The 16,945-nt window shown below is 44.5% G+C and overlaps 1 protein-coding gene across 1 annotated transcript in view; it reads right to left on the reverse strand.

Moving 5' to 3' along the window:
• Positions 1 to 2,171: 2,171 nt before the first annotated feature.
• The window catches only part of LOC144141727 (venom metalloproteinase antarease-like TtrivMP_A), a 44,035-nt gene continuing 29,261 nt past the window's right edge, over positions 2,172 to 16,945 (reverse strand). Inside the window, exons 9-14 of the mRNA XM_077673237.1 lie at positions 15,065 to 15,114; positions 10,828 to 10,939; positions 8,712 to 8,879; positions 6,772 to 6,910; positions 4,343 to 4,462; positions 2,172 to 2,458 (exon numbers count right to left, since the gene is read on the reverse strand). Of these exons, the coding sequence (XP_077529363.1) occupies positions 2,417 to 2,458; positions 4,343 to 4,462; positions 6,772 to 6,910; positions 8,712 to 8,879; positions 10,828 to 10,939; positions 15,065 to 15,114 (631 nt within the window). The 3' untranslated portion in view covers positions 2,172 to 2,416. The remainder of the gene's footprint in view (positions 2,459 to 4,342; positions 4,463 to 6,771; positions 6,911 to 8,711; positions 8,880 to 10,827; positions 10,940 to 15,064; positions 15,115 to 16,945) is intronic.

Consider the following 16,945-nt stretch of genomic DNA (forward strand, 5'->3'; position numbering starts at 1 on the left):
CACGGCGGCAGTGTAGGCATGTCTGGAGAGAGTCCGTAACAATCGTGAGGGGGTGTTGACTGCGGTGCGTGGTAGCGGCGTGAACTATTGCGATCGATTCAGACGTAGTGGAGGAGATTCCACGATACGTGGCAGCAGTCATCGCGGTACCCGTATAGTTGAGAGCCACAGTTGTGGTGCGCCGGTCATGGTGAGTACAGGCAATATCTGAATATCGGACGTGTGGATCCCTGTCCAGTCTTCTTTGTAGCATTCGGACACGAGCTATTGCCTCGGGATAGGGGCGATGTGAATTCGTTGACGCAAAGAAATGGGGATCGGATTGGGCGTATCCTGAGCTCTTGGGGTGTCATGTCCCAGAAGACCAAGCCGGTAAGTTGAAGGCGATGAATTTGGGTCGTGCGTTGTGCTTCAAGGAGCTCCGCAATGGTATTGTGAGTACCCAATTCGAGGAGTTTTTGAGTGGGCGTAAAGGTGGGCAGATGAAGGGCCATTTTGTAGGCTTTTCGTACTCATGTGTCAAGTTTTCTCAATTCTTAGGGTTTGAGTGCAACATACGGCGTCCCATAGGTAATACGGCTAAGTAGCAGAGCTTGTATCAGCTTGCAGATTCATCAGATGGCTAAGCTAGGCGCATGTTTTGTTCAGTTGAGGGATAAGGGTCATCGTGGTGGGAAGGAACGCCGATAATACGTAAAGTAGGCACTTTGGGGATAGAAGTGTTTTGGGTTTTCAGATTAGGATTCATTGGGGGTTCGGGATGTCTACCTCATGTGTGCGAGCGAAGCATTAGTACTGCTGACTTCTCGGCTTGACAGCGAAGCCCTTGTGGAATGAGATACGTATTGATTGGTGGTGTTTATGGCTTCCTGTAGGGTGTCTTGTTGGGCTCCAACTGACGTTTGAGTTGTCCACAGCGTGATGTCGTCGGCATAGGAAGCATGGTGAAGGTCTGGAATGTGGTCTAGCTGTACGGGTAGCTGAAGTAAAGCAATATTAACGAGAAGTGAAATAACGGAGCCTTAGCGTGTGCCACGCGCAGGCATGTCGAAAAGGGGGGTCGAGTGCAGGCCGGGTCGAAGTGTGGCCGTTCGTTTGTGGAGGAAGCCTTGACGTAGTTAAAGGTTCGATGGCCGCAGTGTGTAGTGGCAAGATTGTCCAGAATCGCGGAATGGTAAACGTTATTTAGTGCTCCCTGCACGTCGAGAGTAATGATCATTTTTGGATGGCTGCGACGAAGGGTTTGGATTATTTGCTCTTTCAGTTGTAGCAGCACCGTCTTGAGTGGATAGTCCGGTACGAAAGCCAAACATGGTGTTGGGATAAGGCAATAAAAAGAAACGCAATAGAGCAGGAATGCACGTCAGCAACCTGCGGCCCACAAGCCGCTTGCGGCCCACGGTGCAGTAGTATGCGGCCCCAAGCACGTCGTGAGAACCCCCGCCCCTTCCCCTGTCCCTTCCTATCTGAAGGCCGACACACTCAAATGAATTAGATGGGAGACAAGGACAGAGAATTGATCGCTTCCAGCTGCATTGTCCCCATCTTGCCACTTAGGCAGATTATCGTCTATTATTGGAAAATATCACTAATTCTCTTAATTATTACACTTTGTCTGCAAAACCTAGTACCCCAACTCAATTCGCCGTCCGGCCCTCCACCGTGTCGGCTTCATGCAACTCGGCCCTCCATTTCGACAGGCTGCCGACCCCTGGAATAGAGTAAATACTCATTCTGTGTCCCCATAAAAACTAGACAAGTTGTTCTAAATTGAAATTATTTCGCCTTCGAGGGCCAGTGAGAACATCAGGGCGATCATTTATTCTTTAAGTTATACCCCTGCGTTTTTAGTAAGGACAGGTGCCGCCGTCTTTCATTCGAAGTGTACCTTACTAGGAAGGGGACAAAGTTTGTATGCCAATTTCCAATATGCAGACGCACATATCTGCACACCCCTCACCTTGGTAACTGTATGAGCGTAAATACAAGTAAACTTTTTGTGGCCTCGCTTGCTTAGCCCCCACCCTCCCCTTTCTTACAGTGGTAACCGACGCAAAAGCCACCCTTCTCAACACTGCTCAATAAATGCAGGGCCATCCTGAACCCGCGGCACGCTAAGCTGTCGGATAAGGAAGCCACAAACCATATTTCAGTGCTGCATCAGTTGTTTATTGTTTTTTCTTGTTCTTGTACACGGAGATTTCGTCGTATCCTGCAGTCTCAATTGTTAGCGGAGCAAGCAGGGGTAATTTTTTCATCGGGCTGGTGCGCAGTACAATTATAACAACTTGTAGCGTGCACCCCTTTGTTAAAGAAATGATGCTAAAAATTAATTCTGTTTATCAAGTTTTTAAAAGTCAGTAAACAATGCGTAGCTGCAAACAGTGGATTCATATTCTTGCTGTATTTTGTTCTTTCACTTCTTCCTTTTCTTCTCGCAACGACCATTGTAACATTCCTAAATGAAGAAAATAAAATGCACCACGAGGTTAGGAAGTACTCCAGTTTTGTTTATCTCAACGTACTAATTACGCAACATTTTAGCAAGTAAAACATTGACCAGAAATATGCACAGTAGCTGCACTGCTTATTCGGCCAACACCCAAACTCTTCTGCAAATATTCCATCTTCCAATTTTTACTCTGCAAGGTCTGTTATGGTTAGTGCACAACACCGGTTTTTTAAGCTTAAGTAAATACAATGTTTAGGCACAAACCCAACGTGAAATAGGTACTTCTAACAATAAATCACCAAAGCTCAGTTACACTACATGTTGGTCAACAACGTGGGTACACTTGATAGTTATTGTGTTAAGAAGCGTTTTAAGGCAAATACTTTTACCACAACCACCTGATGAAGGGTCTTCCCCCTAGTGTTTTTTCTTACTTTTCCAGAAGATCATTTTTCTGAAGCAAGCACGCCAGCATGCCATAAAGTGGTTCCTGTGGCACAGAAACTCTCATTTATATCATTGCCCTGCGCCTTTGGTTTTGCTAGATCAAGAATGACGGAAGGACTTACAAACAGTACTTCTGTAAGCTGAGCCTTAAAACCACATTGCACAAAAATTAAGACACATAATTACGAAGACAGCCGCCTTAAAACATTGCAAATTTGATTTCTGGTTGGCATATTTTAGTACCACCGATCTAACACTTTTTGGTAAAGGTGTACTTCGAAAGAATTAGCGTAGCGTGCTTTCCACAGCAGAAACGCGGTGGAAAAGAAAGATATCGCACGAACATGTGAACCCTAACTAAAACACTTTAGTTTTTGTCGAGAGAACACATATCGCCAGTTGGAGAACTAGGTGAATCTGCATTATGCCCAAACATTACGAAAGGAACCACTAAAACAGCGGTGATAAAAGTAAAACGTTGAAGGAAAATATGTTTGATAGGTTCATGATAGTTGCCGCCATTTTTGGCCATACGAAGTCCCTCTACGAAGCTCGCCGAGGCAAAAATAATGGGTTAGGCAGTGCGCTACGTGACGTACAATTAATAAAATCCCTGCACCACCCCCCGGTCGTTTCCACGCACCATTCGGAAGACCTCAAATATTTTAGTGCTAAATTTCTCCTTAATAGGCGGTGCTACGTCAACCTTTTCAATCGGAAGCTGACATTAGTTTCGGCAAGTTGCCCTAGCTGAATATATGAATGAGCTTCTTAGAGGACAATTTATATCCCTTAGCTCCTGGTTTCAAAAAGTAGCACTGACTGCGGAACAACACGTGCTGTCTCGAAGGATGAATTCGAGGGTTCTTTTCCACCCTGCTTACCATAAAGCTGGAAAACGAAACGTACATTTGCGAGAACTGTATTGATCTCATGGTAATACACATTTGAAACTAAAAATAACAGTTCCCTTCATATGTTCTTTTGTAACGTGAAGGATACATTTAACCAATTGCGTAAAGACTTTGTACCGATTTGGGCTTCGCAAAGGTACACAAGCATGTGGCTGCCAACTACGAGCCTCTGAGTAAGGTCTTGTTTGCAAGCTAAAAAGTTGGTTTGTGTTGTTTTTTGCCGCCATGTTGGACAATAAAGAACAAAACAGACGTTTGTAGAACCGTGGCCTAGATGTCTGCATTTAAACCTAGGAAACCCAGGTTAGAGTATGAGTACCGCAAACTTATTTTCTTGCCGAGCATTGTCTTGTGCTGTACAAATGATACCTGAAGCATTACGCGCACGTTTCGCAGTTAAAACCAGTGGTAACTTTCGCCAACGTACTTCACCTGTTGAAAAGATCTGTGTCAAACAATGACTTGCTAGAAAAGCCACCTATACAAAGCTTTTGCAGTGGAACTTGTACAAGAACGAAAGAACACTGACCAGCTTTTCGCCACAATTGGCACCGTCGAGGCTCCAGTACTCGGTTCTTTGAGCGGGGCGTCTATATATGTCTCTTGCGGGACAGCAGTCTATCTTGCAAAGCTGTCCGCCGTGTCTTCTCTTTAAAAAAACGTGTCACCATTATTACCACACTGTTTAAACTTAGTAATGTTAAGAAGAAATAAGATAGTGCATTTATTCATTTGTGTAATTATTGGCCTCGGATCCTCTAAAAGCCATATTTTTCAACGCACTCGTTTTCGCGTTTTCTATCGCATGCAAATTTTGTTAGTTGCCGAAAAAGAGAATTATCTTGCACTTAGTTGTACGTAGATAAGAAAGAGAAGAAACTTTTTTTTGGTTTCCTTGCAGATAGTGCAAATATAAATACTTCTACACATCGGTAGTATTTTTGTCAAAGCCATATTCGTTATCAGAATTCTCATTTTGCACATATTTGTCAAAAACTTCGATCAGTGTCTTGTGTTTTATATAATATTAAGTTTTACATGCCATTGTCTGTCCGAAAGCTCATAGTACATGCCCTGTGTTACAGTGTAATCCGGTATGGAATATCTATTTATGGTCATGGCGCTCAACATTTGGTAAACCGGGTCAATTCTATTCTTCGAGGTATTCTAAAGAATGTTGCATATGATCTTCCCCCTCACTCTGATGTTTTCAAAACCTTGTCATTACCTGATTTCAATTCTCTGCTGTTGGAAACGGTTGTCTTGAAACATTTTTGGACAAGCCAGTATAAAATTCCGTATGTGTCTGCTCGTTGTCTGAGACCAAAGAATCCCTATGTTACACCCCGTTGTAATACGAGATACGGTCGAAGACTCCGTAAATATTATGTCCCTGAAATATCCAATTCACTTCCGCGGTGCTTAAATGATGATAAAACGAAAGGTAGCCTGAAAAAAGGTCTTAGACGCATTAGTCTGTGACCGGAACCCTGTCATGTGTTTTGTGTTTTTCGTGGTGCGTTCTCTCTTTCTTTTCTTCTTACTACTGTTTTCAAGCGAATTATCTGTTATTGATGGCTCTGTCGCTGTCTGCCAGGCACTGCCGTTCAAGCCCACTGCGGCTTTGGCAGGCCCGTTCCTTGTTTTGTATTTACTCATGTCATCAATAAAGTATTATTATTATCAGGATCATCAGCCTGTCTACGCCCTCTGCAGGGCAAAGGCCTCTCCCGTAGATCTCCAATTATCCCGGTCCTGTGCTAAGTGCGACCAATTTATCTCCGCAAATTTCTCGATCTCATCTGCCCACCTAACTTTCTGCCGCCCCCGGCCCCGCTTGCCTTCTCTAGGGTTCTACTATGTTATCCTTAATGACCAACAGTTATCTTGCCTTCGAATTACAAGCCCTGCGCACTTCCATTTCTTCTTCATAATTTCTACTAACATGTTCTTAACACGCGTTTGTTCCCTGACCCACTCCGCTTTCTTCTTGTCCCTTAACGTTACGCCTATCATCTTCCGTTCCATTGCTCGATGAGCAATATTATGACGTCGCAAATATAGCAAAGTCAGTATCAAGCACATTACAGGGCGACAAATACGTTTCAACTATTTTACAACAAATGGCGTCTCTTTCCAACAAAAATATTTAGAGAACAGTCAGGCCTAGATGTGTGCACTTCATTTTACGTTACTACACGCCAAGTACTCGCCGTCTATTTGAAGCTGCGCACTCTAGGTATGCGTAAAGGGAACTTCCAATCCGCCTGGGTGGACACTGAGCCCACCGCTTGCCGACCATTAGGATGAAGCACTGCTTCTCACAGCGTTTTAGAGGACAGGAGGCCATTTATGCGTTTAACCGGGAGGCGCAATGGCGGGTCTGGCACATAGTGTTTGCATGAAACAACGTTTCGGCGAATGGCGGTTTCCTTTCTCATACTGCATTTAGACAAATTGGTGAAAAGCACCTCGTTGTAACGATTCGGGAAATAAAAGGTGACCAAATCTACCGCCGAATTAGGTCAGTTCATTGGGCACCGTGAATTCCGCGGCAGTTATTCCAGTATACGCCCAAACGTCCTTTTAAGCACACCTCACACTACAGTACAGTGACGACGAGTGTGATGTACAGAGACGTACGAAAGGTCTACTTCACTTTTGGCAGAACCTCGAATCTGTAAGCTTCGCGAATATTTAGCTTCGATTTCTGTGTAAGCGTTCGTCTGTCTATGGTGCCTGCATTATCGGCTGGTGCAGTTGCCAGAATCCCGAAGATGCTCTTTTAAACATGGCTAAGCAGGTCAAGGTTAAAACTTGGTCCAATTGATAACGGTTCATTGCTAACCGCGTGGGCCTTTCGCAACAGAAGGCGCTACGGTAAAATTAAATTCATCTGACAGCGCTGAAAAGCCCCTGGCTCTTGCTGTATCTGAATGCTGCGAAGGCAGGACTTACGCTACATTCTTTGGAATATGAATAGCCCGACTCCTTGCGGCAGAAGCTGTTACGGGACATTCGGTCACCGGGAAACTTCCTTGATTTTCTCAGTGTTGTGCCATTCCAAGTGTCCTCAAGGCACCACTTTGGCACCCGCCTGTAAGTGAACGTAGAAAGAAACCTAAAAATGTCGTCATGGATAGCCTTAGCTGAAACGACGGCAGAGCGACAGAGGGGTACCTTATTTGTAATTAGACAAAAGTACAAAAAGAAGAACATAAAAGCAGTTCGGTAGATAAATTTCGGTGCTATAGAAGGGTGTTTATTTTGTTCTGGTTCTCTTTTTTATCGCCCAGTACTTACATAAGGTATCTCTCAGCTACCATTCTGTTGTCTCAGCTTAGGCTGACTATGGCAGCAGAGTTACAGTGTTAGATTTTTTTATAATTGGCATTAGAATTACAGCGTTTAACTAAAGGGAAATATATATATCGACGAAAAGGGGCACAGACGTGTCGCTTTTTTTTCTGATAACCACTGCGAGGTTCACGGTACGTTAGCATACTAGTTGTGTCAAGTTCAGATCTCGCGCCAACAATGTATCTTCAAGCAAGGGTGTTTGCATGTTGGCTGGAAGACTTTTGAGACTAATACGAGGTACCTCTACCCGTATTATGCGCTTAGTCTGGAAGGTTTTGGAATGTTAACACATCGACCCTCCTCCCGTTGCACGCAAGATGGAGTGGGCGATGCCGCGACCAACCATTTTCTACAGTGCGAAAGGTGTCAGTGAGTACAATGTTCACTTCAGTATGTCTCGTGCAGGGCATACTTTTCTTGGTCGGAGGAACTACTAGCGCCGCAACATATGTTACCCAACCATGGTTTGTTATAAAAACAGCGACTGTTCTCTGTTTTCTAAACACTTGGCACATTAGCTTTTTGCCGAGGTAATATGTCGCAGAAGCCGTTCAATATTTGAGCAAATACTTAAATACTGAGAAACATTACCGTTTCTGCAGATTTAGTGTCCTCAACCACAGCATTCTCTAATGGACATGGGCACGTTCTACTCCTTCACTACACTCCGAAGCACTGATGTAAGCGGCGTATATGTCGCCTGTGAGTTTCCCAATTGTATCAACAGGAAGTTACATCATTTCCATTCGTGAGATCACTTATTGCGCTAAGCCTGGTAGTGGATCCACCTTTATTGTTAACGATTCGCAACAGCCTATTCTCTGATATAGTGTGATATATGGGCCACTGGCTTGTAACCTCTAGGCGAAAGTTAAAACCTAGGCTGCTTGCCCGCGCTACTACACGGGATCACTTCTGCGCATCATGTTGGCGGTATTGCACTTACAGGTACGCACATTTTCATAATCACATAGCAATGGCGTGATTAATACAGTAACTAATGGTTGTACGTCCCCAATAAGTCACTCATATTTTCGCATGCTGGAACTATTTACTCATTAAGTTAGGAACATGCAATCAATGACAAGGTAAAACTGAACATACAAGGCGCATCATGGTTTTCAGTATAGTTTTCAGAACAGCTGTTCACGTTTCAGCTAGGATACTCAATTTTTCATAATTTAAGGCTTCGTGTAATTGTCAAGCAGTATGCATTATGCGCTGTACCTACGATTTTCATCAACCCACGCTTTTATGTAATAATTTGGACGCTTAGTCTGACATTATAGGAAATGAACATGCTCACTGAAATTTGAACTTTCATAGTTCCGAGAGCTGTTTACAATGAATCCATTACAACTTAATTTATCGTACGTTTTAAAGTACGGGTTAGAACTATTTAAACTGATGCTCGTTACTGGCGCGCAGACGTAAGATGCATGAAATGCTCATGTACAGGAAAAATAAAAACGGAAGACGGGCGCCAACTACGTAGGCGCTTTGTATTACTTACTCGTTATTACGCTCGTGATACTTACAGCAGTATTACTCGGAACTGTTGCTGGCTGCATATGGAGAATCTGAACTGGTTCAGGTTTTTGTAGTCGTAGCTCATGATGTAGCCGTCACCCCAGAGACAGTGTCTGGCACCCATGTTGCCCGGTATGTATACCACTGGATCGGCTCCGTCGTGGCTTGCTCCGAGCCTTATTTGCAGGCAGAGATGACGCATTGGTCATTAGACAGTGTAGCCACACTTAGCACACGCCTTTTTAGCTTATTTAGGAGGGAAACGAATAAACTGGCTTAGCCTTCCGTTTCGCACGCAACGATCTCCCTACGTGTAGAGGGAGTGGTTTTATACCTTTGTTTTTTTTTTTGTCTTAGTTTTTTTATGCTGGAATAATATTTTTTTTAATTCCTGTGCTTCACGGCTAGTTGCTGTGATACCAGAAACAAAGAAAAGGGAACGTTCACTTCAGTGCTTTTTTTAGCTCAGCGTACAAGTTCCGCGAAAGGAAACCCTAGTCACAAGCTACAGAACATTGCCGTTTTGCCCTAAACCCGAGTAAGTTCTGTGGCAGGCAAATTTCAACCGCCCGAATGCATCGCACCAGCCCAAATACCCTGCATTCATTAGTAAGCCTTCAACGTTTGAAATTTGTTTTTACAAAGGTACAGTACGTTTTTACAGAACTCAGTTCAATAAGATTACTTCCCACAACAGGTATTGACACCAGCGGCGTAGCCAGGAGACGTGTATCGGTGTCACAACACCCCCCAAACGTTTTTGAGTGCCGCAATCCTCGCTAACCCTTCCTTTCAGCCTTTTTTCGCCCACGTTATTTACGCACCGCATATATATAAATTATAACTAAAAAACAAAAGTAAGAATAGTGTCGGTTTATTTAACTCGAAAAATGACTAAAAGTTTTTTGGGGGGCAAGATCTTTTTCTTTTTGATAAGCTAACGGCGGTGAATAGCGCCCCCCCCCTAAAAAACTTTTGTGGTGACGCCACACGTCCTTAAAGGAGCCATGATGACAAAATACGAGTTTGTTTTATTCGAAAGATTTGGTGTTTTACAGTGCCCCAGCGTTTGTTCGAATGCAAACGATGCTTTCTTAACTGAGAAATTAATTATTTAAGTTAAAGTTTCGATTTTCCCGCTACATCGTGCTTTTCGTGGTCTGCAATGACATCACAGGGCCTTGTTTACCGTTAGTGAACCTAGATGGCGCCACCATACCACGGCAAGCCGTTTTCTGCTTTTGGTTTGTGAACGTATTTGTACCTGGCTGTTTTGTTCATGGAGACAGTCGTTTCGTGAAACACGGTGCTCACTCCACAAATATGGTCACGTAAGACACCGTTGCTTGTGTCAATCTGCCAGTGTCGTCTGAGACAACCCCAAAGCCCCGCAGTGCTGTGCAGCTAAACCAAGCATAGTGCGCGCAGTACCAACAGCAGTACGCATCAGTACTTCTATGTTTACATGTCCTTTCGTAACTTCCACTGTTTTTCCCGCCATTCTTATTGCTTCAAAAAGAATGTGCCCTACGTTCAAGCGCAAATAGCTCGTTCGGCAAGCTTATAAGCTCTGCCTAATTTGCGTTTGCTTTTGCCGCCCTCCGCCAATCGCAGAGCTGGCTCGTATGACATCATAGGTTCTGTTGCGGGAAATGAGCGAGTGGGTCACATGGCGATTCACTTTTTTACTAATTATATAGCTTATTTTAGAGAAGTTTACGTTAAAAGTGGTGTCAGTATGATTCTAACGAGGCAATCTTTTCAGTGAAGGGTCCAGCTCTGACCTCGCCATTCAGCAACAGCTGGTGGCTCGAGGAGACGAATTACTGGACACATATGGGTTCCGCGAATAGGGAACCACCCCATCTGGTGCCTGCGCGCACCATTCTTTATTTGAAGCTCAGTTAAAGTTGTTCACTCACTCACTTTTCAGTGAACCAAACTTGTGTTTTGTCTTCGTGGCTCCTTTAAACAAAAAATGTGCGCTTTGTAATTAATGTGCCCAAAGTAAATAAAATATTCACCGTCACAGCCTCTTCATATTCCGCAGCTTAAATTTTAGGTGTAAAATATACACGAAAGGCGGTATAAAAGTGAGGTACCTGACCAGTTTTACATACGTACACGTGTGCCAGCTCATGAGCGAAGTGCACAACTCCTGAGTAGCTGCCAGCGTTGTCGATGCTTTCGGCAAATTTCCGCCGCCTTGAACAAAGCCCGCCAGTATACGCCAAACCTAGGAAAAATCGTTTCCGCGATGTAAACACATACATGTACAGCCGAAGCAGCCCGCAAGGCACACTAGCCGTCAGTGCGAAAACGGCCTCAATAAATAAGCCCTTGCCAATGCGCTCTGAAAATAATTCAAGCCACGACGTCGTGCGAACTTCGGCTGTTTTATTCATGTCAAATTCCAGTTTTTGTGTGGTGTAAGCACTGCTTGGAAAGACACCACGGGAAAAATATTGCATCGCATTGCAGCCATGGAGCTGATCGGGTATCTACCATACACCTCTGTTAAAGGTTGAGTGAGGAACGCTTTAGGGGATGTAGCAGAGAAGACTATAATTTTGAGAAACCACAACTCCAGTAACCTAGCACTGATTTTCCTTCCCGTTATGATGCTCTTCGGTTGTTCAAAAAAATGCAGGTGAGGAGTAATAATGAAGAACTCCACGTCTTATTAATTACCACGAAATCCACCTTCAACGAGCAAATGGTGCATCTGTGTTGCTTTAAAAATCATAACATTTTTTTTTTAAAAAGCATGGAGGGCGTTTAAACCACAGTCTATTCTCGACAACTCCTCCATAATTATGACGCGTACCAATTTACACTTGTCCGAACATGAATAGGGCTACACCAAGGATATGTAGCATTTATTTTTCCCAATCTTCGAAAATCTCCTACGGCCCGAAAGCCTTGGGAGACCGCGTGAACCACCTTAACCTTTTCTTAAATATGTGGAAGCATATGTTCTGAAATCCGCATCCTCCTATTCAAGCCTGTCTGTCCCCAGGTCAGAAAAAAACAAGACCCCGAGCACGTTTTAAGTGCAATGCACTTCTTAAGCGACCCTCAACCTGCGTCCACCGGCGATGTCCGCATCACATACCCACGTGGGGGATTGGCCAGGAATCTCCTCGTCTTCCTTGGCAACGGGGGGAGATGGGCGCGCGCTGCCTGGCCGCTGACATGGCACATACCCACGTGGGGGATTGGCCAGGAATCGGGCGTGAGAAGGGCTAATGCACCCGCTTAAAGGAGTACTGACACGAAATTTCAAAGCTGAGATCCGCTCTAGCAATCAAGTACAACGACAACACAAATAGGTGTCTGTGAATAAATGCATCCTTCTTTCTTTGTAGTTGTGTGTGTGGGTGTGATCTCTCTTTCGCGAACATTACCGAACCGCGCAAATTCAACTCGTGCATTCGCACTTTCACATTCTTCCCCTCGGGGAAACGCGGAGAATTTTTTACTGCCCCGCATCAGGAAAAGGGGAAGAATAATAAACCGCCAACAGTGCCTATTCGTAACAGCGAAGCTGTTTAGCAAATTGTAGGAGTTTTGTGTGCGCAGTTAAAAATACCAAGAAAATGTCGAGCGCACGTGACCGTGCGCCTCGCGACAACAGCCCGACAGATAAAAAAATCCGACGAGCGGTCGTGTGTGCGTGCCTAGCGGCGGCCGCCAATTGCCCCCGGCGGGCGTTTGTCAACCCGGGAATACCATTTAGAGAGACTGGAAAAAAAGAACTCTAGCGTGCGCCATAATCGTGGAAACACTTGCTCGGAACGAGAAAGACACGTCATAGCGTACGCCCCTCCAAGGTTACGTCCAATTACCGTAAAAACCCGCGTATAATACGAGGTTTTTTTCCAAATTTTACTATGTAAAATTTGTGCCTCGTATTATATGTGGATCCCAAAGTTTTCAGCCGAAAATTTGCACTTTCGGTTTCCGTTTCAGCAGAGGGTGGGCCATCTTGCGGGGGCGTTAGCTGGCTGCTGCTTCTCTCAGCCGGCGCCATTTTGATTGTGTTGACCACGCGAAGGATCGGCACGTTCACCGCAAGTCTATCACGATGTCGGGTGCACGAAGGCAGTATTCAGCGGCAATTAAAAGAAAAGTTATTTTATGTGCCGAGACCACCAGAAATTGCGCCGCAAGACGGCAGTTCGGCGTCACCGAAGGTAGCATTCGCGGGTGGAGAAAGCAACTGGTGCTTGACTGGGTAAAGTCTGTGTGGTGTCGGCGGCCTGGAGCACTGTTGGGTGTTCCCGTCAGTGCTCGTGTTGGACGCCTTTCGCTGCCACCTGGCCGATTCTGTGAAGAAGTTGTTGCGCAAACCCCACATCGAACTCATTGTCATTCCAGGAGGAATGACATCCCAGCTGCAACCGCTAGACGTTTGCATCAACAAGCCTTTCAAAGACTGCATCAGGTCCTGCTACCAAGAGTGGATGAGGTCAGGAGACCCGTAAGTCACAGCTACCGGATGGCTGACGCGGGCTTCTCCAGCGGTGCTTTGTGGCTGGATCGCGGATGCGTGGGCCAGCATCCCAGAGGAGCTCGTCAGTTGCTGTCTTAAGAAATGCGGCATCTCGAACGCCCTTGATGGCACTGAGGACCACTTTCTGTGGGAAGACATTTCCAACAAGGTGACTTCAGGAGACAGCGGCAGTGACCCTGACGATGACTTGACGGACGTCGGCAGACAGTGCCAGCGAAAACTGACAATGACTGAAGGGTAACTGCAGTGCAAATAAATGTTTTCTGTGCTCTTTACCTCGCATTATATGCGGATGAAAAGTTTTTTTTCTAAATTTGCTGTCCCCGAATTACACCTCGTATTATACGCGGGTCCGTATTATACGCGAGTTTTTACGGTATTATCGCTTGAAAAAAATGAAGGAAGCTCACACTTGTAGCAACAATGATGGAGTAAAGGTCGTTGCCGCACCGAAGAAGCAAATCGGCTGCAATCGTGGACTTAAACCGTCATGATGGTCGTGAAGGTTGCGTAAAGCTTCGCTACATTGAACTCTTATGTGTTAGTGTGAGCTTCCCTGATTTTTGTAGCGTAAGCTATACTGGCCGAGGTTGAGCAGTTTCGCGTGTGCCGTGAAGGGCCGTTCTGCGCAAGCGCGAGGGACATTGGATTGGATTGGATTGGATTGGATTGGATTGGATTGGGTAGGATTTGGATTGGATTGGATTAAAGTGGATTGCGTTGGATTGTGTTGCGTCATAGCCGCGGCAGACGCACTGGCGCCGGCGCGTCCCCAGGTATACGCCTCAATTGTTCGTGAAGAGCTCAGCCCGGCTCGTGAAGAGCCGGGCTGAGCATGCGCGAGGAGCAGTGACTGGACAGGACTGGACTGGATTGGACTGGACTGGACTGGATTGGGCTGGATTACTGAACCTTAGCTTACGCTACGTATATCCTGGCATAGCAGAGCTAAGCCACTACTAATTTTTTGTAGTTTCAAAGGCGTAAACGCATCCCAGTTATTTAACGTGGCTCTGTGTGATAAAAACAATTTAGTCGCGGCCCCGTTAGCCATAATTTTTCGCATAGTTTCCGGTTAGGTACAGTGTGTTCAGCCGTATTACAGTCCCCTCTTTAGCATCGCAGCATTATCCTAAGAGCCGTTTTAGACGAGGTGCGTACACCTGCGTGGACTACGCGCATTCTTAGCTGTAACAGCTGCATCTAAGGATGTGGGTCATCGTCGCCAAGAACTTTTTGCCAAATCTGAACGCGATTGACACTTAAATTATGTAAGCTATAATTTCTCATTTGAACGATTCCAATTCATGTTTGTAGTAGCCAACGTATGACGCGCCGTACTGACGTCACAGGCTACCTCATGTGCTCTGTACTTATATTGGCATGCGAGCCGCTTGCTTATCGCATCAAACCTTCGCCACCAACTGAGTCCAGCGTCGCCTTGCTCGCCTGCTGCAACAATGTTGACGGAAACTTTAATTATGGCGCTACCGTACAACCATTTATTCACACAGAGGTGTTGCACGCACTGCGTGTACAAATTTAGAATGTCTTTTTTTTTCACTGCCCGAGCTGCGCACAAATATCGACAGTGCGTGCACCTAATATGTATGCTCCTTTCTCTGTGCTTTATAACGCAAACGATAACTTTGAAGTAATGTTTGAATATTTTCCGAGTTGAAGTAACAATGGAAGAAAAACTTACGCGCAGCTCAGCCGGAACTAAATGGTGATATGAAAAGAGCCTATGTTTCATCAAAAGCATTCATTTTATCTTTGTACTGACAACAGCTGCTCAGCACCAGCGCGATACTTTATGTTCACGGCACCGAGGAAAAATCTTACCAGCAACTCCTTTCCTAATCTGCCCCGTTTGCACGCTTATCATGGATCGCCTGAAAAGAAAATGTTTTTGTTCAGCGATACTTCATTGTAGTCTCTCGACAAGTTCATAACATGGTAGCTTTTCATGCCTGAAGTATCGTTTAATGACAACTTTGCAATCTGTAATCTCAACAAAGAAAACTATACCCAGACAAATTGCATGCCGCTGAATTAACTGTTTGTGTTTTTCTTGTGACTACGCAGCATGTATGCATCCCGCATCGAAGGCAAACACTAAAATTTTAAGCAAAACATTTGGGAACATTACGTCAGCCTGTCTGGAGTTACAGGCATTTATTTTACAAAATGTGAATGTCAAATGAGTCACGTTTCAAAAAATTGTTGTACAAGTCACACAAAGTAAGTACACCTAAACATTTCCTATTGAACCAAGCGCTGTAAAAATTACATCACTAACTATTGTTACTATAATTTTTGTTTTAACCAACATTTTCTGTAGCTTCAAGCTATGAATACAGTTCCATACAGTAATGAAAAATTTCTCAAATGTCCTGAGACTTTAATTAGCCAGTACACGAAAATTTATTAAATTTATATCTCTAGTGATTGCGAACAGTGGAGTTCTTTTCTCTACAGCAAAAAAGAGCTGATTTCTTCAAACATAATGTAACTCCGAAAACCCGTAATATTTGCCTTGCACTGTTTTATCTTATTGCCCTAGCGCTGATGATATGTGAATCCACTGGTAAAACTGCGAAGTTTTCAGCCTTGATTCCACCTGGAATGACTATCTACCTAACACCTTACTTTCGTCAGAATGTAGGTAATAAGAATATACAGCGTCAAAAACAACACGTTGAAATTCTTACTAAGCTTAGCTTGTGGGGGAGGGGTATAACAACCCTTACTATGCTTACTAAATCCTTACTAAGCTTCGAGCTCTGTGGAGGTATAAAAATATGAAGTAGTGTGAGGAATGTGGAAATGAGTAATGGTTCCGGTCCTCATATTTGCGAATGCAGTACTCTGCATAAACTCAGACGCTCTTTCAAAGGTAGGCCGTTTGGCCTTATGAGCACATGGTAAAACAACTAACGAAGCAGTGCAGGGAGATATGGGATGGGCGTCGTTCGAAGTTCGAGAAGCTCAGACTGAAATATATTTTGACAGGAGGTTGAGAGAAATGAATTAACGTAGGTGCACAGATAAAGTTTTTAGGTACCTATAAATGAAAAGCGTGGACACGCAGTGGTTAAGGAAAACTAGAAGGCTAATGACAAAATACGGAAAAAACATGTGAAATGAAAGACAGCCAAGGTAACCAAAAATGAAGCAAGGCAGATAGAAACGATTAAATTGGGAGAGAAAATGGGAGCTAAAACATCGTTAGAGGTCTACACGGAAGAGAAATTGGACATCAAAAAAGGAAAATTCCCACGATAACTCCAAGAACAATGCTTTGCTTTCTGAAGCTAGAGCAGGTTGCTTGAGAACTAAGACCTTTGTGGGGAAGTATACGGAAAATGGTGGGGTATGTGTGGTCTGCGGAAAAGAAACAAAAACTATGCTGCACATAGTTTTGGACTGTGAGTGTATCCATCCAAATCTTCAAGGGAGAAATATTTTCGGCTTCTAGAAGCCCTATGATTTAAGTGTAGAACAGAGATAGTTAACCTAAGGCTGTCGAGGCGACTAAAACAAGGTTAGAATGCTGGTGGACGAAAAGCAGCGAGGGGAATATTGTCTAGGACAGTTACCACCTCTAACAGGGAAAAAAAGTATCTTGTGCCTGCCCTCAGAGCGGCGCTCGAAGAGTATAAAACATAGATATATTACTTTCTTCTTGGTAAGACACGTCATCACCCCGTTTCAAAAAGGATA

The sequence above is a fragment of the Haemaphysalis longicornis genome, unplaced genomic scaffold, assembly GCF_048455015.1.
Source record: "Haemaphysalis longicornis isolate Haplotype H1 unplaced genomic scaffold, Haemaphysalis longicornis Haplotype H1 scaffold_6, whole genome shotgun sequence".
Taxonomy (NCBI): Eukaryota; Metazoa; Arthropoda; class Arachnida; order Ixodida; family Ixodidae; genus Haemaphysalis; species Haemaphysalis longicornis.